The 21,677-nt window shown below is 54.7% G+C and overlaps 8 protein-coding genes across 8 annotated transcripts; 4 read left to right on the top strand and 4 right to left on the bottom strand.

The window, feature by feature from the left end:
- Positions 1-127: 127 nt before the first annotated feature.
- Positions 128-2,190, top strand: CLAFUR5_14201 (DNA-(apurinic or apyrimidinic site) endonuclease 2; the record flags this gene model as incomplete). The annotated part of the gene is made up of 2 exons (XM_047913349.1): positions 128-144; positions 201-2,190. 2 exons carry the CDS (start codon positions 128-130, stop codon positions 2,188-2,190), a joined length of 2,007 nt encoding a protein of 668 aa, XP_047769705.1.
- A 3,063-nt stretch (positions 2,191-5,253) lies between these two features.
- CLAFUR5_14200 (uncharacterized protein) lies at positions 5,254-6,185 on the bottom strand (the record flags this gene model as incomplete). Its single annotated transcript, XM_047913348.1, has 3 exons — positions 5,254-5,441; positions 5,505-5,695; positions 5,749-6,185. 3 exons carry the CDS (start codon positions 6,183-6,185, stop codon positions 5,254-5,256), a joined length of 816 nt encoding a protein of 271 aa, XP_047769706.1.
- Positions 6,186-6,509: 324 nt separating this feature from the next.
- Positions 6,510-7,819, top strand: CLAFUR5_14199 (MAT+ sexual cell fertilization-promoting factor; the record flags this gene model as incomplete). The annotated part of the gene is made up of 4 exons (XM_047913347.1): positions 6,510-6,682; positions 6,734-6,975; positions 7,028-7,098; positions 7,151-7,819. 4 exons carry the CDS (start codon positions 6,510-6,512, stop codon positions 7,817-7,819), a joined length of 1,155 nt encoding a protein of 384 aa, XP_047769716.1.
- A 301-nt stretch (positions 7,820-8,120) lies between these two features.
- Positions 8,121-8,742, bottom strand: CLAFUR5_14198 (uncharacterized protein; the record flags this gene model as incomplete). Its single annotated transcript, XM_047913346.1, has 2 exons — positions 8,121-8,578; positions 8,628-8,742. The coding sequence occupies 2 exons, from the start codon at positions 8,740-8,742 to the stop codon at positions 8,121-8,123; spliced, it is 573 nt and encodes a 190-aa protein (XP_047769717.1).
- A 575-nt stretch (positions 8,743-9,317) lies between these two features.
- On the bottom strand, positions 9,318-9,677 carry CLAFUR5_14197 (uncharacterized protein; the record flags this gene model as incomplete). The annotated part of the gene is made up of 1 exon (XM_047913345.1): positions 9,318-9,677. One exon carries the CDS (start codon positions 9,675-9,677, stop codon positions 9,318-9,320), a length of 360 nt encoding a protein of 119 aa, XP_047769719.1.
- Positions 9,678-16,459: 6,782 nt separating this feature from the next.
- CLAFUR5_14196 (uncharacterized protein) lies at positions 16,460-18,724 on the bottom strand (the record flags this gene model as incomplete). Its single annotated transcript, XM_047913344.1, has 2 exons — positions 16,460-18,221; positions 18,273-18,724. 2 exons carry the CDS (start codon positions 18,722-18,724, stop codon positions 16,460-16,462), a joined length of 2,214 nt encoding a protein of 737 aa, XP_047769720.1.
- Positions 18,725-19,191: 467 nt separating this feature from the next.
- CLAFUR5_14195 (Putative carboxymethylenebutenolidase) lies at positions 19,192-20,120 on the top strand (the record flags this gene model as incomplete). The annotated part of the gene is made up of 3 exons (XM_047913343.1): positions 19,192-19,246; positions 19,304-19,797; positions 19,854-20,120. 3 exons carry the CDS (start codon positions 19,192-19,194, stop codon positions 20,118-20,120), a joined length of 816 nt encoding a protein of 271 aa, XP_047769718.1.
- A 431-nt stretch (positions 20,121-20,551) lies between these two features.
- On the top strand, positions 20,552-21,641 carry CLAFUR5_14194 (Phosphoribosylaminoimidazole-succinocarboxamide synthase; the record flags this gene model as incomplete). The annotated part of the gene is made up of 4 exons (XM_047913342.1): positions 20,552-20,704; positions 20,777-21,106; positions 21,159-21,269; positions 21,339-21,641. The coding sequence occupies 4 exons, from the start codon at positions 20,552-20,554 to the stop codon at positions 21,639-21,641; spliced, it is 897 nt and encodes a 298-aa protein (XP_047769432.1).
- Positions 21,642-21,677: the final 36 nt, after the last annotated feature.

Below are 21,677 nucleotides of genomic sequence, written 5' to 3'. Positions count from 1 at the left end.
CGGGCGCGTGAAGCGCAGGCAGGGAGAGTATCTGGAGTGATTCTGCTCGTTACGCTCGTTTCTCCACGATGCTCGAACGCCGCCACGACCTCACCGACACCCGACGACCTCGAACGCGGTGGCCACGATGAGACTCACTACCTGGTATGCCATCAATACCACCATGATGTACGTGCTATACTGATCTTATATGTCTTCAGGAACGTCAACGGCATCCGCAACCCGTTCTCCTACCCGCCATGGAACACGACGCGCAGCTACTCCTCCATGTTCGACATCCTCGAAAGCGACATCGTAGTCATGCAAGAGCTCAAGATCCAGCGCAAAGACCTTCGCGATGACATGGTGCTGGTAGATGGATGGGACTGCTACTTCAGTCTGCCGAAGCACAAGAAGGGATACTCAGGTGTGGGCATCTATACGCGAAACGCGACATGCGCGCCAATACGGGCAGAGGAGGGACTGCTGGGGGTGCTGCCTTCGCCTTCTGGGCTGCCGTATAGAGAGCTGCCGGAGGAGCAGAGTATAGGAGGATACCCCAGTGCTCTTCAGACGGCGGAATTGGGGGTAGATGCTGCGGCGCTGGATGCGGAGGGACGATGTGTAGTGGTGGAGTTCCCTGCTTTTGTGCTGTTTGGTGTGTACTCGCCTGCTAACAGTATGGGTAATCGAGATGACTTTCGTTTTGGGTTCATCAATGCTCTGGACTGCCGGATACGCAACCTGGTCAAGGAGGGCAAGAACGTGGTGCTGCTAGGGGATCTGAACGTATCGCGACACGAGATCGATTCTGCCCCAACTCTCGAGGACATCCGTAAAGGCTTGGGCACGAGAGAGCAGTACCTGATGTCGCCGAACCGCCGCATCTTCAACCAGATGCTCGTGGACGGAGAAGTGCTGGATGAGAGGGACGAAGGCAGGGAGAAGGGTGTGCTGTGGGATACCAGCAGGTTATTCCATCCTGATCGAAAGGGCATGTACACTTGTTGGGAGACGAAGACGAATGCTCGTCCTGGCAACTATGGTGCCAGAATCGACTTTGTGCTGGTGTCCGAGAAGATGAAGGACTGGCTCAAGGATGCGAACATTCAAGAGGGTCTGCTTGGGTCAGACCACTGTCCCGTGTACGGCGACTTCAAAGACAAGGTCGCTATGGACGGCAAAGATGTTTCCTTCCTGGATGTGATGAACCCCCCAGGCTGGTTTGTGGAGGGCGAGAGGAAGGTTGAGTGGAAGATAACATCCACGCCGCTCTTCTCAGCCAAGCGTATGCCAGAGTTCGACAAGAGGAGAAGCATCAAGGCAATGTTTGCGGCGCCTTCTCTGAAGAAAGCGCAGGCCTCGACCCAGCCAGCTGCGAGCGAGAACAATGCGGAAGCATCGGCCATTGATGCTATTGCCAGTGCTGCCTCGCCTGTCAAGACCGATATTGACACGGCTACTATTGTCGACAGCAGCAATAGCAAGGTAGATACGCCTCCGCCTACCTCGATAGCTTCTCCAGTCAAGCGGAAGCCTTCAGCAGCGAAAGAGCAACCAGTGAAGCGGCAGAAACCAGAGCCCAAGTCGAACGGCACGAAGACACAGTCAACGAAAGGCCAGCAGAGTCTGAAAGGCTTCTTCCAGTCAAAGAACCCACCTCCAGTACAGCTGCCAACAGAGCCAGCTCAAACACTGGACATCAATGGCGTTAGCTCTGCCGAGACTACAGTCACTGAGACAGCAGACAGCGAATTCCCCAGACCTACCACTCAAAGCGAGCCTTCTCAGACACCATCCAGCACCCAACCCTCCACCGCCGCCAGCCAATCCCCCTCCCCACGCCAATTCGCCTCCCAACTCGCCACCGCCGAGAAAACCCAACGAACCTGGGGCGCCCTCTTCGCCAAACCCGTCGCGCCCCTCTGCGAAGGCCACGCCGAACCCTGCAAAAGCATGCAAACAAAGAAAAAAGGCAGCAACCAAGGCCGCTCCTTCTGGATGTGCGCGCGTCCGCTCGGTCCAAGCGGTGAGAAAGAGAAAGGAACACAATGGAGATGTGGAACCTTCATCTGGTGTGGTGATTGGGATGCAAGATCAAAGGAGGCGAAGGATGTTGCTGCTGCTACGGATACGTCGAATGGGTTGGGTGGTGTGCAGAAGCAGGGTGAGAGTGAGAAGGCGTGGACGGAGAAGTTTGAGAATCGATAGATGAGAAATTCGAAAATCTGAATTTTTCGGATGCTGGTGAATTCATTCCGTACCTCGAAAATGCGAAAAATGCGCCAAAAAGCACAAATCGCGACGGCGGCGGCGATGTATACCAGGCACCTCCCATCCGCCGCGCAGGATCTATTCTATGAACATAGACGCTTCAAATGCCGCGCCACTGAAGTCGAGGCGGGTCCGCGCCATCACGATATCGTCCTCGAGCTGTTTTCGCCCATTTTGGGCACGAAATCGAGTCTCACACCATGTCTACCTCCGGCGCCTCTTCAAGACTACTCGCGATCTCTTCTATGGTGTTTATTTAGTACCTCCCGTTGAATCCAGGCCTTCCACCCACGTCCTCGTCGTCCTACACCATCCGCCCAAAAATGGCTTCATCGCGACCATGAGGCGGGAGTATTTTGCAGCCGGCACCGAGCCTTGGGGGGTCGGGATCCCGTATATGAGACCTGCTCTTGAGCCTGGTGTGGTTTGTTGGGCGCGGCGGGGAGTGGTGGTGGCGTAATGATGGTGCCGTGGAAGAGGGGGATTTCAGGCGGTGATATTGTGGGAACACGGGCAGGGATGGACGGACTTTGGGGACGAGATTGAGAGAGCATATTCTGGAGCGTAGGATTCGGGTCTCTCAAAGGCTCCACCGTGAGGACAGAGGGAATGGGATGGGAGGAGGTGGTTTGGGGCTAGGGCTCGAGGGGGATATTGGAGGCTCACGGGCTGGGATGGGGAAGTTTATGGGCTGGGATCCTGTCTTTGAGGGTATCTTTAGGAGCTCGTGTACTTTGTTTGGCCTCATTGCTATGTGGGAAGGCGATATGCCCATGGTCCCAATTTGAGCATTCTTGCCGGCATGTCATACTTGCCGACCACGTACATCCATGCCCCATCGACGGCCTCTCCAAGGACCTTTTGATCACTCTGAAAAAGACTAGTTATGTTTGAAGACGCTCATTTATCATCTTCCAGTGATATACCCCCTGTCTCGATTTCGAGCCAGCCCTCCCAGGCCACAACTTCTGCTGTACTCATGCTGGGGGCCTACAAAGTGAATCGTCTTGTAGCCCTGACTCAACACTCGAAGATCTGTACTCTACATATGTGTATCTAGGAAGATATGCAGTGTTGGGATAGCCTGGTACGTGTATCACATGCTGGCACTTAGAACTCGACGATATGTGCACCGATTGGTTCCATTCCTTCTCGAGGGACATCGCAAGACTCTGCTGATTACAATGGTAGTTCGTATGTACTCAAAAGTGGTGATTAAAGCCATCATCCTCCCCTCCTCCAGCAAGCTCATCCACCACATGTCCCGCTTGGCATTTCGGCCCTGGAGAAACCCCTCTCCGTGGACCCTTCCCATCCTCCGCACGCTCCATCTCCCAAATTTCGGAGGCTGGGAACTCTTCCACGCGCTTCTGCTGCGCCCCATTCAGGGTCCTCACTCCCCGCCATTCCGCTTCTCCCATTGGCTGAGTCGCTCACAATAGGAACAGAAGTCGTGTAACGGCTATTGTTTCAGGGCTTTTGGTTGCCACGTGGTTGCCGTGCCACGAGTTCTGGTCGTCGCGGTGACTGGTTGCTGGGTGCGTGCGCGTGTGGACTGTGGTTTACCACGTGGTGTACGGATGGTGGTTCACACTGGAGGACCCTGAGTCGCGTTTGTGGACATGGGTTGATGGTGCCTGAGGAGATGCGTGAGCCGGTGGGAGAGGTGGTCGCTGGCCTCGAGGATGGTGCTCTTTCACACTTGAGGATGAGATGGGGCATGTTGGTGGGCGTTGGCGATGGAGGTCGCTGATGGGGGTGTTAGACACTCAGCGACATTGACAATGCAGGTAGTCCTTGCACATACCTGATGCTGTTGCCATTGACTGTCGTCCCCAGCAGATTGTTGTCGTCTCCTCATTGTCAGCTCAATGGCTTGCTCGACATGCCGAGCTATGTTGCCATTGTATTGCACACAACACGCAGCATCAATACCGTTCTTTCAGCAAAAATACTTGCATTGGTCTCCTCTCTCGCACAGTCTTTCAACATTTAACGACGCTGTTTCCACTCATGTTTTCCCACAGTGTTCAGCGAGTCTTGAGATTCATGCCTACCTCCAAAGCTCCGAGCGGAGACTGGCTTCCATATGGCAACATGCTGGCACCCATCCCACATATATATATCAAGGCCACATTGTTTCGTATCACGTTGCGGCATGGACTGGAACACGGGATCATATCTCCATGAACAGTACTACACCCAGGCCAACTTCAATCAAAGGTCTCGCCCATGCACGTATTCTACCATCTCTTCAACATGCCACGTACAGGTACGGACGGCATCTTCTCTTTCGTTGTCACAGTGGATTGTATGCTGTCTACGTCACTTGGGTCGCACGCAGGACGGCCCAATGGACCATACAGACTTCAGAGATCTTTCCCTTTCGATCGACACGAGGCTTGAACATGATCTGATCTTTCTTGACCGGCCATCAGCTCTTCTACCAGGTAGCAGTATTGCTCTATCGTGGTCAGGCATACGGAGGAAATAGGGTTGTCTGCATTCGGCATTCTCAAGGATCGATGGGGAATCGGACTCGCGATATCGTCGTCATGAAAGAGGCCAGAGGGGCGGTATCGATCCACGCTCTTTCGCACGCTCTTTCAGCCATAGATAGAGACATAGACACGGCACATCACAACAGAAACATCAACGTGAAGTCAGCATAGCGCACTGATGCTTGCGGCGCTGCCAAGCTCGCGGTTCCGGAAGGATGCCGCCCGAAGCCTTGTTCCACTCTCGACCTCACCTCTCACGCTGAAGACTCTCGATCATCGTGCACACAGTTCTCATCGCTTTACATTACTTTGAAGTGTATTGAATCGCTCGTTACAGAAGAGCCATCTCCTTTTGTGACTTTGTGCCTTTGTAGAAGTGCTCCCTCCCGCATTCCTGACCGATAAGACATGGCGCGGCAGATTCACATTCCACCCGCGTCTAGCTCGCTTTCATCAAACATGCCAACAAAGGCGTCCTGCTCGGATCCGATGGGCCGTATCAGGAGGTCTTGCCCTTCACTGCTGCATTGCGCCTGGCCTTGGGTCTTCTCGTTTCTTGTCCTTGATCACTTCTGCCCACGCCTGCTTGACGTCTTAATATCTTCTCCAGCGCTTGCAGGAAACCTTTCATGTGGCGGGGCTCCTGTATTTCTAGGGTCGCCTTGATAAACTTGTACTTTTCCTCGACTAGATTAGGTCAGTAGCTGCCTTTCCGTATCAAGGCCGGAGCCAGCTTGCTGATAAACTTACAGAACTTCTCAACCGCTTCCCTGGGTAGGCGCAATCTCGAGCTGAACAAGAACATCTCCAGCTCATTTGGTCCTGCGCTCAGAACGGAAAGCCTATCGAGGACCTGCTTCTTGAAGGCGGGGAAGCCAGTTCCTGGGACATAGATCGACATCTGCACCCACCGCCTAGAGAGTGCAAAGCGGTCGGTCTCGCTGGATCTTCGTTAGCAATCTTCGCCGCGACTCACGATCCTACATGAACTTACGAAGCAATAGTCTGGTGGTCGGCTTTACCGTGGAGCGCAACACGGCCGAGGTCGAGGTCGATTGTCTGGTAAAGCTGCTGTGTGAAGGCGTTGCCTGTTGCAAGACGCTTCAGCCACGTGCTCCTGTTGCTCAGCTTGGAAATAGTGAGATTTTGTAGGTCCTCGTGGGTCTTGCCCTCGATGCGGTAAAGGTCGCGGAGAAGCATCACATGTTCAATGTCCGCCCGCTGACTTTTGTTGATGTAGATGCGGCGTCCATGCTGCACGGGCTTGAAGTTTGAAGCCCAATTGGACTCATCTTCGTCTGTATCCAGCGTAAGGTCGAGTGAGGTGTCGGGAGATTCTGCGATCTCCAGCACCTCTTCGAGTGCACCAATACAGGCAGACAGCAGCGACTTGCACCTGGCATTTGAGGGGTGGAATTTCCAGGCCGCCATCTTGTGAGGAAACTGCGATACTGTCGGAGGAAGGTACTAGGAGAAGCTACACCTGAGGTGAGTGAACTCGGCGTGGTCGCAAATGTGGTCCGCGTATCCGTGGGCGCTGTGGTTGTGGCCGAATTAAAGTTTCGAAGCCCGCATGCGAAATGGCCCCTGCAACGCAACTCGCCCAGCCACCTCGTTTGAGAACATTTCCTTCTGCCCTTCTGCCAGTTCTGCTTTGCAAATTCTTCCAAACACACATCACACACACCCTCTCACAACCATCCGCAACACCACTGCAAGCACAAGAACCACACGAGTGACACAACAAGTAACGCAATGGCTACTCAGATCACTTCCTACCCGCAACCGGCCTACGACGACGACTACTACAGGGTCCAGCGAGGGATCCTCGCCGCATGGCTCGGCGGCGCTAAGCAGATAGCTGTGCCAATCACTGACATGCTCGTACTGGGTCCCGAGAGATTTGAAGAGCTCAGGACGAACCTCGAGTGAGTCTAAACATGATGCCCTCGATATCGAGGCAATGCTGATTTCTTCAGGTTCCAGCTCAACACCGGGTTCGACTACCTCATCGACACATCTGCAAGCATCATCGGCCTCAAGCCTGTTTCGCCCATGACGAGCCCCATCTCTGCAAGCCAGCCCAGCACCAATGCCGCTGCATCCACGAAGAAGAGCGTGGCGAAGGTTGCACGCCCAAAGAACGCATTCATGATCTACCGTCTCAACCACCACGCAAGCGTCTCAGCTGCGTACCCTGGAATGCATAACAATGACATCTGTAAGTACACACTGCCCATGCTACTGAGCATCCTCACTGACACTCATGCCAGCCAAGATCATCGGCAACATGTGGTCTCGCGAGAGTCAAGCTGTCAAAGACGAGTACAAGCAGAGAGCTGAGGTCGGTCTTCATCTTCCCGATTCGAGCCTGACATGTGACTGACATCTCGCAGGACGAGAAGCGCCAGCATGCGATCGCCCATCCAGGCTACCAGTACCAGCCACGCAAGCCATCCGAGAAGAAGAAGCGCATGACCAAGAACAAGCTGGCCAAGCTTGCTGCAGTGTCCCGCAGCACCGACGCTACCACAGATGCGACCACGGTCCCAGCCCAACAGAATGAGCAGACCACCGTCGACACCTTCACACCGCCTTACCAGAACAACACTTCACAGCTCACCATCCTCGATGGCACACCTCTCGCCGCCTTCGATGTCTTCCCTGGCTTCGCTGGTGACGATGGACTTCACGACCAGCTGGAGCTGTTCAACTCCCAGCAGCCACAGCTGCCAGCGAATGCAGGCAGCATTGCGGTGGCTGCCGGTCCTCTCACCTCCGACGACTCATGGCTGTGCCTGCCGGCTGAAGACAGTCTTCCTACGAACGATGATGGCGCTGAGGCGCAGGCCTTCGCCGAGTGGGCCTCCAATCCTACCACCACTGGCGAGGGAGCTCGCACGCAGGACCCCTTCGCTGAGCAGTATCGCCAAGAGCAGCTTGATAAGGAGCTAGAGAACCTTGGTCTCTACTTCGACGTGGAGGGTGCCTCTGGCGCCCCTGGCGTCCCAGATGGCTTCGCCCCCGCTGACAACTGGCAGCCACTCTATACTGGCGAGGCTTGAGTGGAGAGGCATGCTTGTTTTGCTCGGCGTTTGCTTTTGTTTTGTTTGTACAGCAGTGACGACACCGTATATAGCTAATACTTGTGCTTTCTCGATAAATCTCTCCATCCTCATGTGTTGCTCACACTACTTGAGACTTGTGATTCGCCATCACCATGGCATCCACCTTCTGCCGACACCGCTCTACGATCGAAAGGCCTTGGTGCGGGAAGAGCTGCATCATGCTCGGCTGCAGTCCTTTGTGCTCCGCCAACATAGCCTTGATGATCGGAGAGCTCTCCCGGAGTGGAAGCTGGCGACACTAACTCTGCCAAGGGGTGTATGCCACACCAAGCGCTGGGTCCATTGAAGTCGATACATCGGCATCGTGTTGTGGCTGTTCGAGCTGCTCCAAGCCCTCCTCCAACTTCTCCCACATTTTTACGGCCATAGAACTCTCATTGATGACGATGCTTGCAAGTTGAAAAAACTCGCGTCGAGTGATAGCGTCGCTGACAAGCTCTGGGTGCGCTTTGAGTCGTGCTATCATAGGCTTCACGTGAGCCAGGTCGGCAAGCGCTCCCTCAAGGAGGCTCTCTGATGTGCTGAGATGATCTAGACGACCCTTGCACTCGATGTACTTCGGCATTGTAACGGATACGCCGTTGCGAAACTTGGTGTACAGCTCGACTCGGACGTGGATGAGCGAAAGCATCTCGGAGACGCCCACCAGATAGTCATCATCGCACTGCACTACCTCTTCAGGGCGCTCGACTTCATCTGCAGCTGTTAATTTGCGCTTGCGCTAGCAAGTTCGATCATCACATACCAAGGTCGTCACCTTCATCTCCCGGAAATGCGTGGTCAAAAGACAAGCTGGGATGCTCCTCGACAGTCTTCTGAGTTGTGATTCGGTCTGGGAAGCTCGATCGAAGCAGATCCATGGTCGACGTGATGCTTCATAGGTGTCGAGCTCCAACACCTTCACTTCAGACCGATGGTACCGACTGAGCGCTCCGTGGAGCTCATCAAGCTTCAGCTACACCACTCCCAACGGAAGGATGTCAGCCATAGTCGAAAAGCACGTAGCAGTGTCTCAGACGATAGACCGAAGGCTGCAACGGAGCGCCTTGTGCAGTGGGTGTCTCCAACGGTCACCATTGTCTGAACCGCTGTCTAATGCCTTGTGCTCTTTATGATACTAACCTACAAACGGAAGGATTTTAGCCATGCTAAATCTTTTTAGGATGTTTCGCAAGGTCGTCGCAGACTCGAGAACGACGTGACAGTATCTTAGACCATATACCAAAGGGTGCAACGGAGCGACTTATGCAGTGGGTGTCTCCAACTGTTCACTGTAGTCTAGATCACTGTCTAAGGCCTTGTGCCCTTCACCCTGCTTACCTACAAATAGAAGGATGCGATTTCGCAAGGTCGTCACAGGCTCGAGGACGACGTGGCAGTATCCCAGACCAAGGATCTGAAGGTGCAACGGAGCGCCTTGTACAGTGGGTGTCTTCTAATGGTCCACTATAGTCTGGACCACGGTCTGATACCTTGTCCCTTTAGTATACTCATCTACAAGCAGAAGGATGTTAGCTATGCCGAGTCCTGGGATGTTTGGCAAGGTCGTTGCAGACTCCAGAACGACGTGGCAGTCTTTCAGACCATGGACCAAAGGGTGCGACGGAACGCCTTGTGCAATAGGTGTCTCCAACGGTCCACTATCGTCTAAACCACTGTCTAATGCCCTGTGCCCTTCATTACACTGACCTATAAACAAGAGGATGTCAGCCATGCTGAATCTTGGGATGTTCCGTAAGGTCGTTGCAGACTCGAGAACGACCTGGCAGTATCTCAGATCAAAGATGTCAGCCATACTGAATCTCGGGATTTTTCGCAAGGTCATAGCAGACTCGAGAACGACATGGCACCATCTCAGACCAAGGACGGAAGCACGGAATGGGGCGCGTGGTGCAGTGGATGTCTCAAACGATCCATCACAGTCTAGACTACTGCCTGATGCGTTGTACCCTCCAGCATCCTGATCTACAGCCAGAAGGGTGTTAGCCATGCTCGAGAACGACGTGGCGTTGTCTCTGACCATGGCCCGAAGGATGGAACGGGATGCCTGGTGCAGGTGATGTCTCGCCGGTGCACCATAGTCTAGACTACTGCCTGCAGCCTTGTACCCTCCGGTATACTGACTACGAACAGATGGGTGTTAGCCATACTCGAAAAGATGTGGCAGTGTCTCAGACCATAGCCCGATGGGTGGAATGGGCGCCTTGTGCAGAGTAGTCTTACCAGTCCACTATAGTTTAGACGACTGCCTAATGCCTTGTACTCTTCATTATGCTGACCTACAATCAGATAGGCGTCAGCTATGCTCGAAAAGCACGTGGCAGTGTCTCAACCCACGGCCCGAAGGGTGTAATCGGCGCCTTTGGCAGAAGAGTCTTGACGGTCCGTCATATGCAGACCATTGCCTGATGCCTTGTGCCCTTCAGTATGCCACAAACGGAAGGGTGTTAGCTATACTCGAGATCCATGTAACAGTGCCGTAGACCATGGTGGACCGCGTGAGATACGTGCTTATGACGCGCTCCATTCACACCGTAGACCGTGCGAGATACGTGCTGCACAGCGTGCTCCATTCACACTATCGTCTCAGACACTGCTCGATGCTTGCTACCCTTCAAAAGGTTACCCTTCAGAAGGGCGTGAGCTATGCTCGAGAACCACGTAGCAGTGTCTGAGACCATGGTCGACCACGGGAGATACGTGCTGCACGATGCGTTCCTCTTATACCATGGTTTTAGACACTGCTCGATGCCTGATCTCTTCAGAAACGTAACCCACAAACAGAAGGATGTTAGCTATAATCGACAACCATGTGCTAGTGTCTCAGACGCTGGTGGACCGCATGGCATGCGTGCTGCACGACGCGCTCCGTTTACGCCATGGTCACAAGCACTGCTCGATGCTTGGTACCCATCTCAAACCCCGTGAGAGCTTTCAGACAGGTAGCTTCGAGACTGTGTATACTAGCCTACCAGGTTGCAATTTCGAGCCACGATGTAGCGACTGAGCTCCCGATGGAGCTCGTCAAGCCTCAGCCATGCCACGTCAACGTGAGACCCTTCAGGCAGATAGCTTCGAGACTATGCAGACCGACGTCAGCGCTAGGTGCTCAATGGAGCTCGTCGAGCTAGAGCCACAAAAAAATCACCGCGAGAGCCTTCAGAGAGGCACCACCGAGACTGGGGTCAATCTCGAGCCACTGTTCAGCGACTGGCCGCTCGGTGAGCCTTGTCGAGCTTGAGGCACACCACGTCATCATGAGACCCTCAGACAGCCAGCCTCGAGACTATCCAGGCTGAGTTACAATCTCGAGCCGCGATGGTAGCGACTAGGCGCTTGGTGGAGCTCCTTATACTTCAGCCAGACCCCGTTGCCGTGACAGACTCCAGATAGTTAGCTCTGAGAGTGTGCTGTTGGGTTGCCATCTCGAGCCGTAATGGTCAGGTAGCAACTGAGCGCTCGGTGAAGCTTCAGATGCATCAGCCATACCACGTGGCCGTGAGGAACTCCAGACAGGAAGGGCCGAAGTCCATAGACTGCATTGCAATGACTTACCAAGCCGCGAGGACAACCATGATGGGCCCACATGTCCCTCCAGAGCGACAGCAGCGACTGGGCGCTTGGTGGAGCTCGACATGTCATTCCATGCCACGTCGTCGTGAGATTCTCCATGCAGGCAGCTTCGGAGTCTAACAGCGGCATGCGATCTCGAGCCGCGATGATAAAGTCGATGGACCTGTATGTCTGGGGCCTGAGTTGAGCGATGGCAGCGACTGGACGCTCGGTGAAGCTCGTCAAGCTTCAGCCATTCCGACTCCCCGAGAGAGTCTTCCGAAAAGCAGTTGCAGAGCTCACAGACTGGGTTCCAGTTGTCGAGCCGCGACGACAAAGTGCAACGACTCGTATGTCTGGGACCGGAGCTGGTGCCAGACAGCCGCCGAACAAAAGTGCTCTTGCAATCGGCACCTCTCCAGTGACCAGTGCCAGCGTCGTGCCTCTGGGGTCATGGCTCGGTCAATCAAGACGGAGCAACCAGGCGGGATGGAGACCTCCTGACAGAAGAATTTGTCGGTGCACTCTAACAGCGATGGCGATGAAAACCTGCATATGGTGCTTCGAGCACCGTAGACAACGTAGACATTGTCAGTAGCCGCTACGTAGTGCTATTGCGATCTCGACGGTTGATATACGCCGTGCCTCTCGTACAGGCGGCCGCCTCTTTTAGCGAGAGCGGCTGGACGTTTCCTCATTTGTTCGACTGCACCGACACCCCGAGCGTTCTGACCACGGTACTTGGAGAAGCTGTCTCTTATGACGAGCTAGTGTTGGCAGCTGTGCGGGTAGGAGTTCCATCGCAGAACCGCTCGAGGTCGACGAGCCACTGAGGCGACATCAAACCTCTGAAGACCAGGATACCTGTCTCAGGTCGAAAGTCTCGTGAACGTCTCTAGGGAAAACCAGGCCTCGACCAGTGGCTCAGGCCATGGTGGACCGCGCACACGTGCTGTAAGATGCGAACGCGTACAGCCAGTCAGTCATTGCCACGTGGTTCTTGAGTATGGCCAATGCCCTTCTGTTTGTTGTGGCGAGACCCTGGTTATCGTCCCAAACGAGATGACATGAGCAAGTGTAGTACCATAGGTGAGCTCCAGATGGCTGAAGCCGGTCCCGATTTCGGTATCGTCTCCAAATCGCAATACAGCACTTGCCAGCGTCCAAGTGACTAATCGTGGGATCAATCTCACCGTGGCATTGCTGCGCCGCGATTTCCACGATGCAATCTAGCGCTGATCCGGTCCTGCACCAGACTGCAATGCTTTGACAACACGCTGGAGTACTCGTCAATCCCTTGGATGAGACCGTTCGATAGGGAGCTCTGCGCGCTTACACCGGTTTGCAGCCGAGTCGCCAGTAAGTCTGCATATAAGAAGCTGTCGAACACCTTGCTCGAGCTGCGGTCCTTCAGCAGAAGACGGCGCTTCGATCTCAGGCTGGAGTGCTGACCAGCCCCTTGGCCGAGAACCTCAAGCAGGGGGCTCTGCATGCTTAGGCCTCCTGCAGCCCAGTCGCCAGTGTATGTTAGGACTGCTTGGGTTCCTGGCTGCTGTTACGTCCCATGGGTGGAAAACAGCGCTTCCACATTCCGTGGGAATGCTGCTCGATACCTTGATCCAGACCGCCTGACTGCTGAGAGGGTTCCTTCAGCTGAGCACGATGTTTCAATATCAGCCCGAGGTGCTTCTCGATGTCTTGTAAACGGCCGATCGATGGAGAGCTCCGTGCTCTCTCATCGTCAGCAGCCGGAGCTGCCAGTCCAACTTGCACGAAAGGACCTTCCAGTGAGTGGTGACGTTGACATTTACAGCCGGACGCCACACTTCTCCATGATGCCGGTGTGCTCTTTGGTCCCTTGGACGGAATCGATGTATGAGAGCCCTGGGCGCTCCGGTTGTCTGTAGCCCAGCCTGACTGTCCAGCACACGTGTGAGGTCATGTCAGCGACTGGCCGCGGTGATGCGACCCTTCCGCAGAATGGTGCCTCACATCATGCCAGCGTGGTTTCCAGCACCTTGAAAATGATCGAATGAGGAAGAGCTCCAAGCGCTTCCGTCTTTTGGCAGTTCCGTTTGCCGATAATTTGCACGTCGGGGCATCCGAACGACTGACCGCATGAGTGCGGTGCTTCAGCAGAAGATGAGACCTCTGTCATGCGGGAATGCTTCTTTAGCTCTCAATGAAACTGCCTCGGTAGAAGGCTCTGCGCCCTTATACGCCAGCAGTACGGTCTGTAGGTATGCCTCAGATGGTAAGACTTTCCCAACGACTGACGGAATCGGTACTACGTTCTCCAACGAGGACGACGTTCCTTCATCACGGCGAGATGTCTGCCAGTCCCATTGATAGTGAGATCTCGTCCGAACTGAGCACGCTCAGTGCGCATGGCCCTACCGCCCAGCGTACGCGTAGACCTTGCACTTGGAGATGTTTACGACACCTGGCGGCGGCGATACGGTGCTTCCTCGAGGAGATGACGTTCCACCCTTGTGTTGAGGTGCTGATCAGCATCTTCGATGGTGTTCTTCTGTTGGAGAGCTTTGGGGCATGTGATGTCTTGCACCTGCCCCAGCTGACCGCCTTGTCTTCTGAGAACCTTCCACGTGTCAGTCAGTGCTGCCAAAACACCTCGCGTCTTGCAAACAACACGGTTTGGCGAAGAGCCTCGCACATCATTACAGCGTGAACCCAGTTTTTCAGTGGTTGCCTCTCCTTGTGACACTGTCAGCGCTTATCGACAAAGCCCCACCCATGACATGAAGTTGAGGGTGCCTTGCTTTTCCGGCGCTAGTACGATGTCTCAGAGGCACTCAAAAGTCCTCGAGCACGCTGCAGTCCTCCTCAGTGCCGCGGTTGATGCCTGATCAACGGAGAGGTTGTGTGCTGTCACACCATGAAGCCGGAGTCCCATTCGCTTCACCTCCTTGTGACTTTATCAGTGCCTGTCAGCGCTGATTCGATACCTTCTAAGTCGCCGATGCTCAACGAGCACGCTGCAATGCGTACTAATCCATCCCAAGAAGCACAGCCGGGAGAGCACTCGGAATGCTGTGGTACCACAACGCCAGTCTGTCAATCATCGTGCCCTTGGAAACTTCTCAACGGCAGGATCCGTACGTACTGTGTTCCCGCAAGCTTCAAAACTCGGTCAAGAAAGCTGGAGTGCCGATCAGGTCTTGTGATGCAGGCTGTCCGGGGCCTAGATCTGTGCGCTGGCTGGTGCGCTTTAGCCGTGTCGGCCAGTCTTTCACGCTCACAGTTCCCCAATGCCTGTCGGCGATAATACAGCAACGTTGATAAGCTTGACACTTGTCGAGTAGACTGAGGCCTTCGCCAGCCTTTCGAACAGAGCCAGTGTGATGAATACCTTAGTGGTGGTCAACGCCTTGGAATAGTCGGCCCTGAGACTCCAAAGACTGGTCTAATGGCAGATGGCGATGACATAGTGTTTCGATGTATCCGACCCTTGTGGAGTACTACGAAGACCACCCCTATTCCTTCCACGAGGCGCTTTCGGCGGAGAGCAGAGTCCGCTGATCAGCACTCCCAGCCTACGCTAGTCGTCGTGCTCCCACCTCAAGCCCTTCGCAGGCCCTTATGCCTCATCCTCGGACGGAGTGATCGCTTGTCGTCTCCAAAACCCCGATCAGTGACAGCAAAGGAGCTGTTCTGGTTGAGAAGCCTGTCGCGCATGTAAGCTCCATGACCCAGACTGCCAGTCGATGTCTGACGCTACGACTTCGCCAGGAAAGAAACGCCCGGAAGCCACCGCTTGCCGACCACCGGAGGAAGTGGCCAGTACTATCAACAGCCTCCTCTCTGTCGGAGAGCTGTGCGCAGTGAACGTCACCCTGAACCCAGCCCCGTCGCCAAAGGTCTCGCGAACCTCGATACCGCGCCTTCCACGAGAATCGAAAATGTCCCGTGCAACGGGGTACTGATAAGTCCACCGAAACAACCCTCTTAGATTGGATACGCCCGCGCTTTTGGTAGTGCCTACTGCAGCTGGCATACCTTGGTCCGAAGACAATGTCTGTCCTGTAGCCCGAGTCGGTCTCCGGTACCGTCAATGGCTGCAAATCTTGCTGACGAATTGCGCCCTGCGGTTTGGCATTCTGATTCAGACTTGCAGTCGTTTGCACGCAGCAAGATCCTCATGTAGCAAATGTAGAAGGTGGCGCCATCCGATGCTTTACTGGTATATTCCTGAGTGCCGTGGACGGTACGTTCCTGGTAGGGAGCTTCACTGGACAGCTGCCCTGGTCTGCCAGCCGGTTCTCGACTTCGAGGATTTCATGCCACCAGATGCCGCGTCCTGTCCGCCCATCGAGCGCTGGCGGATCAGACCAAGGCATCAATCTTCACCACCGCTGGTGTCAAGTCGCTGCAGAGCTCGGCGTGTGGACAACGAGAAGAGGACTCTCTGACCTGTTCAGGTTGCCGGTTATCCCTCCACCTCCAGCCTTCCGCAAAACCAAAAGCAAAGCCCTTCACGGACATCGCACGTGTACCAATCCAATCGACGCGTTGATCGGAACTGTCCATCGTACGATCTTGAAGGACAACCCCACGAGTAGACCAGAGCGCAGAGCAGTCCGGCGGTCTTCCCCTCTTTGTGGAAAGTATGGTGCGCCGGCCACGAGCGTCGGTCATATCATGTAAGAGTTCCGCTCGAACCGTCGTGGTGCCGTGCTCGATGGTCAAGGTCTGTTGAAATACGTCTAGCTGTCATTGATCAGTGTTGCGGAAGTGGTGTAGATGTAGCAGGAAGTACGCGGCTGATGACGTGCCACTTGATTTCTCTTCGATGAGGGAGGTGACATGATGATCTGGCAGATGATCCTGGAAAGAATGGCGAAGGGAAAGTAAAGGGGGCTGCTCATGAACTTCTTCATTTCATTGACATCGATTGATATGTGTATATACTCACGATGAATGGGGGAAAGGCTATACAACAAGAGTCATCTAATACCATAAACGTGCCATCAAGGCAGGCCGGCCATACTTCAAATGTCATGGCCATCACGCACCTCTCCTGGCACCATTCGCGGTGCTCATCAGTGTGATCTTCTTCTTATTCTTCTTCCCCTTCTTGCCGCCACCGCTCGGCTTGCTTGCCTGTATATTTAGTCCATCCATACTCTCAGCCAGGACCTGCTGCTGCTGTTGTTGGTCCAGAAGATCTCTTTCCCAATCCTGGAGCCAGCCATCGTCTTCGCCATGGCGGAATGCCGAATCATTCGGCAGAGTCGCGTGCATATCTGGACTCCCTGGAGCGACAGCACTCGTGCCCCAGACTGTTCGTGGCATGCTTGGACTTGTTGATGGCGAGGCCAGAGAGCCGAAGCCTGGTCGGTCGGCATTTGTTGGCCAGGGTGGAGAGCCAGCGCCAAGAGCTTCGCCAGGTACTTCGACAATACTCGCCGGCAGTGATGACGTGAAGAAGCCATCTGTGTCTGGTATTGATGGTCTCCTCTGTCGTCTTATGGATGCCAGCTCCCTTTCAGACGCCTTCTCAATCCTGATGCGGTCCTTCTCTTCTCGTGTCTCCTTCTCTTCATGGCGCTTCCTTCGACGATCAAGCATCGGCTTGAACTCTTCGAGGACAGAGGCGCTGACCACATCTCGCCAGTCACACTCAAGGAAGGCGACTTCACAGCCGTATGGAAGGTGTGCGAGGTATTTGACCCGCTTTCGAAGGTCATCATCCACTACGTGGCCGCTGGAGACCCGCTCGATTCGCGGAAGGATGCTCGATGGCAAGGAGTGGTAAGATCCGAAGGCTGATTTGAGAATCCGAATGTCCAGTGGAGAAAGGTAGTAGTGCTGTAGGCCGTGGTAGAAGAGATACTCATTAGGTTGAGGTTTCTCGGTCTGCCGCTGTCGCATTTCGTGTATCGTTCGTGGCACGTAGTTGGTGCTTTCGGTAGACGCTGCCTCCTGGCCCTCGGCGATCGACTCAATAGCAATGTTCGGTGGTGAAGGTGTTGCTGCCTGTTTCTGAAGATACATGTCCGGCACGCCTTCATCGCTCTCGTTGAACTCGATCGGTGGCCGTTCGACGATCTCCGGAGCTGGTGCAGCTTCTGGCTTCTTGGGTTGTGCGGGCGGATTGCCAATACCTTTCACCTTCTCCTTGGACTCTTTCAGCATCCGAATGGCTCTGCCAGTCCATTCGGCATCCTCGCCAAACATCAGCTCGTCCTCTTTCTCCAGCAACTCAATCGCCTTCAGCGTCTCATCGTACTGCTGCAGCATGTACTCCTCACTGCCTTTCATGACTCTCGCGTAATCCATGACCTCTGCCGCGAAGTACCACGGAATACTCTCGCCTTTCGGCACAGTGTCCGCACTCTCGCGTGGCATAGCCAAAGTGCTGCCCGGCTTCCTCTTGACCAATCGTAGAACAAAGTCGCCGCCTTCGCGTGGCTGTTCATTCTCCTGGCCAACGTACCACCGGACTGGTCTTGTTTCAGTGACGTATATACTGTCCCAGCAGATCGGGCACTTCTTCCACCTCGCTTTCTTGTCCGGAGGTGCTGCAGCGCCATCCTCGGAGTGCATATATCGGATCAGGCAAGGAAGGCAGAAAATGTGTCCACACTTCGCCATTCGCGGTGCGGTCGGCTCGCCGAGGCAGATCGGACATGATGCGGTCTGTGTCGTGGAGGAAGCAATGACTTGCAAGACGTTGTTCCAGTCCAGATGTACGTCAGCGTCCTGAGCTTGCTGGGCATAATCGCCTCTCGGATCAACGACGAAGCGGTAGTTGGCGTGAACGTATCTGCACCAGTCAGTCCGCTGCCCTTCCTGCCCAATATCCTGCTTATCTTACCTCGCCTTATCCCCTGCATGATAGCCACTTCCCATGCCCCACGTCCTATTGCCTCCACCGTTCCTTCGCGGTCCATTATAGCTGTGTCTGTGGTACTGCTGCTGTGCATTGGGCCGGGGTGGTAGCGCGAACTGCATCAAGTGGGTAATGCTCTGCTGCCCGCGACGACCGTGTGGATTCTGCATGCTGAATGCCTCAGCCTCTGCATCCTCATCCAGAGATCGAAACCGCTTGCTGGGCTTATGCTTGGCCTTGGATGTCTGGTTGTTTCGCGGTGCCGGTGATCGTGACGCGCCGGTGTTGCCACTGCCGGAGCGACGTGCGGAGGAGTCGTTGGAGAAGAACTGCTGGGTGGAGGACAGCGCCGGGCTGATCTGGCTGGAAGACGAGAGCTGTGGAGCCTTGTTGGAGGATGTCAACGCCTTGTTGGGAATGCTCGCGGGATTGGACATGGCGAGTTTCCACAGCAGGCGGGTAGAGGGAGGGTGGTGCTGCTGGCGGAGCGGAAGTTCCGTGCAGCGATGGTCGTGCCTAGCAAAGGGCAGGATAGGTGCAGTGTATAAGTGTGTGTTGACTGTGATGTGGTCGCTGTCAGACAACCCAGAGGGAGGTCTTCGAGGAGCAGAAGGGAGTCGAGGATGACAGCCACCGCGATGGTCGATGACTGAGTGACGCCTTTGGCGGGGATCTCGGGTGGGCCCGGCGCCGTGGGAGAGTGCTTTGTTTGTGAACACAGCTCTGCTCTTCTTCCCATCGACCTCCAAGCCACTGCTACAACCACGTGCGGTATCGTAGCTAGCTTCATCTCCTGACAGCGGCTGGAACTGCGGCAATTCTTCACCCGGACTCACAGGCTTCGCGTCAGCTGGACAGCAAGCATTCGCCACAGTCTCCATCACCACCACACCACGTTTTCACAATGTTGATTCAGGAATCTCACAAAGATGTGCCTACGCAGCACGGCGGCGACATGCGTATGGCCGTCATTATACTCCGCTCAGCCTTCTTCCCAGGCTGATCGCTCAAGGTAGGTATCTTCATCTTTCACCCGACCATACCGAACTATCCCAAGGCCAAGTTTCCCGGTGTCGTGATCTTCAGCGAGATCTACCAAGTGACTGGGCCTGTCGCTCGCTTCGCCAGGCAGATCGCATCCCACGGCTACATCGTCGCCGCACCATCTTCCTACCACGAGTTCACCGGTCCCGAACCACTCGCCTACGACGGTCCTGGTACAGACAAGGGTAATGCTTGGAAGATTGAGAAAAAGGTATCCGCCTACGACGAGGACGCAACCCTGAGTATCGATCTTCTTGTCGGCTTAGACACTTGCAATGGCAGGATCGGTGCGACGGGAATGTGTCTTGGTGGTCATCTAGCTTTCCGTGCCGCCTTCGACAAGCGTGTGCTCGCCAGTGTGTGCTACTTCGCTACTGACATTCACTCGAAGACTCTAGGAGAAGGCAAGAAGGATGATTCGCTTGAGAGAGCTGCTCGAGGCGACATTAAGGGCGAGACGATCATGGTATGGTATATCCAAAGGCCTTGACCATGCCTCTGATGCGCTGACATATTCTTTAGATCTTCGGCAAGCGCGACACTCACGTCCCTCCAGCAGGCCGAGACCTCATCCGCAAGACCTTGCACGAGGCCGGCACGACTTTCTCATTCTACGAGCCTGCTTGGGCACAACACGCCTTCATCAGAGACGAGCTGAGCAAAGGACGATACGATCCAGCTGTTGCAGGAATTTGCTTCCAAATGCTGCTCGAGCTGTTTGGCAGGACTTTGAGTGGCGATCTTGGTCCAAGAGTGAACGACAGTGGCGAGGTGGAAGACGTGTGCTAGAGTGACAGCAACGTCGTGCCACGGATCCTGTTTGGAGTCAAGCAAGCGCTACAGCATCAGGCAATGTGCGGACGTCGCAAATACACCTTCCAAGGTGCTACGATTTGCTACGAAGACCAGCGTATAGAAGCAATAGCATACATGCCTCCGTTAACGACGACGTCTTCATTCATCGCCGTCACGTGACCATCCCTTCACCTCATCCATCCCACATGCGCCAATTCCTCAAGTCTGTGCGTTTCCCCGTCCGTGCAGCATCCTTAGCGTGCCTTCCTTTAACGTACCTACTTCTACGCGACACCTTCCCTCCTTCCTCACCACAGAACCAACAACTGAAGAACACACCACCACATCAGAAATTTTCTCCACATCCCGACCACAACTCTCGACTCACATCAACCAAAACCCGCGACAACACCACCACCGCCACGATGTCGAACTCCCAGGCGATCACGAAGATTGAGGTCCCGGGTCTGAAGAAGATTGCGAGTGGGAAGGTTAGGGAGATTTTTGAGGTTGATGAGGAGACGTTACTGTTCGTGGCGACGGATCGTATTTCGGCGTATGATGTGATTTTGGAGAATGTAAGTTGGACAACCATTCTACTCAGCACGGAATTGAAGAAGAAGCTTCCTCGATACTAATTATTCGCACAGGGCGTCCCCTCCAAAGGCCCCATCCTAACCACCATCTCCAACTTCTGGTTCAACCTGATCCACTCCAAGATCCCCGGAATCAAGACGCATCTCATTTCTACCCAGCTTCCTTCCTCCATTCCCGATGATGTCAAGAACCAACTCGAAGGCCGCAGCATGGTGGTTCGCCGCACCCCCGTCGTCCCACTGGAGAGTATCGTGCGAGGCTACATTACAGGATCTGCATGGAGCGAGTACAAATCCAAGGGAACTGTGCATGGAATGAAGATGCCCGAGGGCATGAAGGAGAGTGAGAAGTTCCCGAAAGCGGTGTGGACGCCGAGTACGAAGGTGAGTCAGACTGTAATGCCATGAATTTGGAAGGGAGCTAACATGACAGCAGGCAGAGCAGGGCGAGCACGACGAGAACATCTCCAAAGACCGCGCAATCCAGATCGTAGGCGAGGACGTGGCGAAGCGGATCGAGGAGGCGAGTCTCGAGATTTACGAGCTGGTAAGGCACCCTCCCTCGACGCCTCCCTGCTTTAGCACAAAGACACTCAGGCTAACGTGTGTGATAAAGGCACACGCCTACGCCCTCTCGCGCGGCATCATCATCGCAGACACGAAATTCGAATTCGGCCTCGATCCAGTCACCAACGAGCTCATCCTCATCGACGAAGTTCTCACACCAGACAGCTCGCGGTGCTGGCCGAAGGAGCAGTACGAAGTCGGCAAGGCGCAGAGTAGTTACGACAAGCAGTACTTGCGCGACTGGTTGACGAGGGAGGGGTTGAAGGGGAAGGAGGGGGTTGCGATGCCTGAGGCGGTGGTGAGGGAGACGGAGAGGAAGTATCGTGAGGCGATGGAGATGTTGATGAAGTGAAGTGAAGTGAAATGAGTTGAGGTGATGCGGTGAGGG

Source organism: Fulvia fulva, chromosome 13, assembly GCF_020509005.1.
Source record: "Fulvia fulva chromosome 13, complete sequence".
In the NCBI taxonomy this organism is placed as follows: domain Eukaryota; kingdom Fungi; phylum Ascomycota; class Dothideomycetes; order Mycosphaerellales; family Mycosphaerellaceae; genus Fulvia; species Fulvia fulva.
Note: the sequence above shows the minus strand (reverse complement) of the source record. Positions and strands in the feature narration are given on the sequence as shown.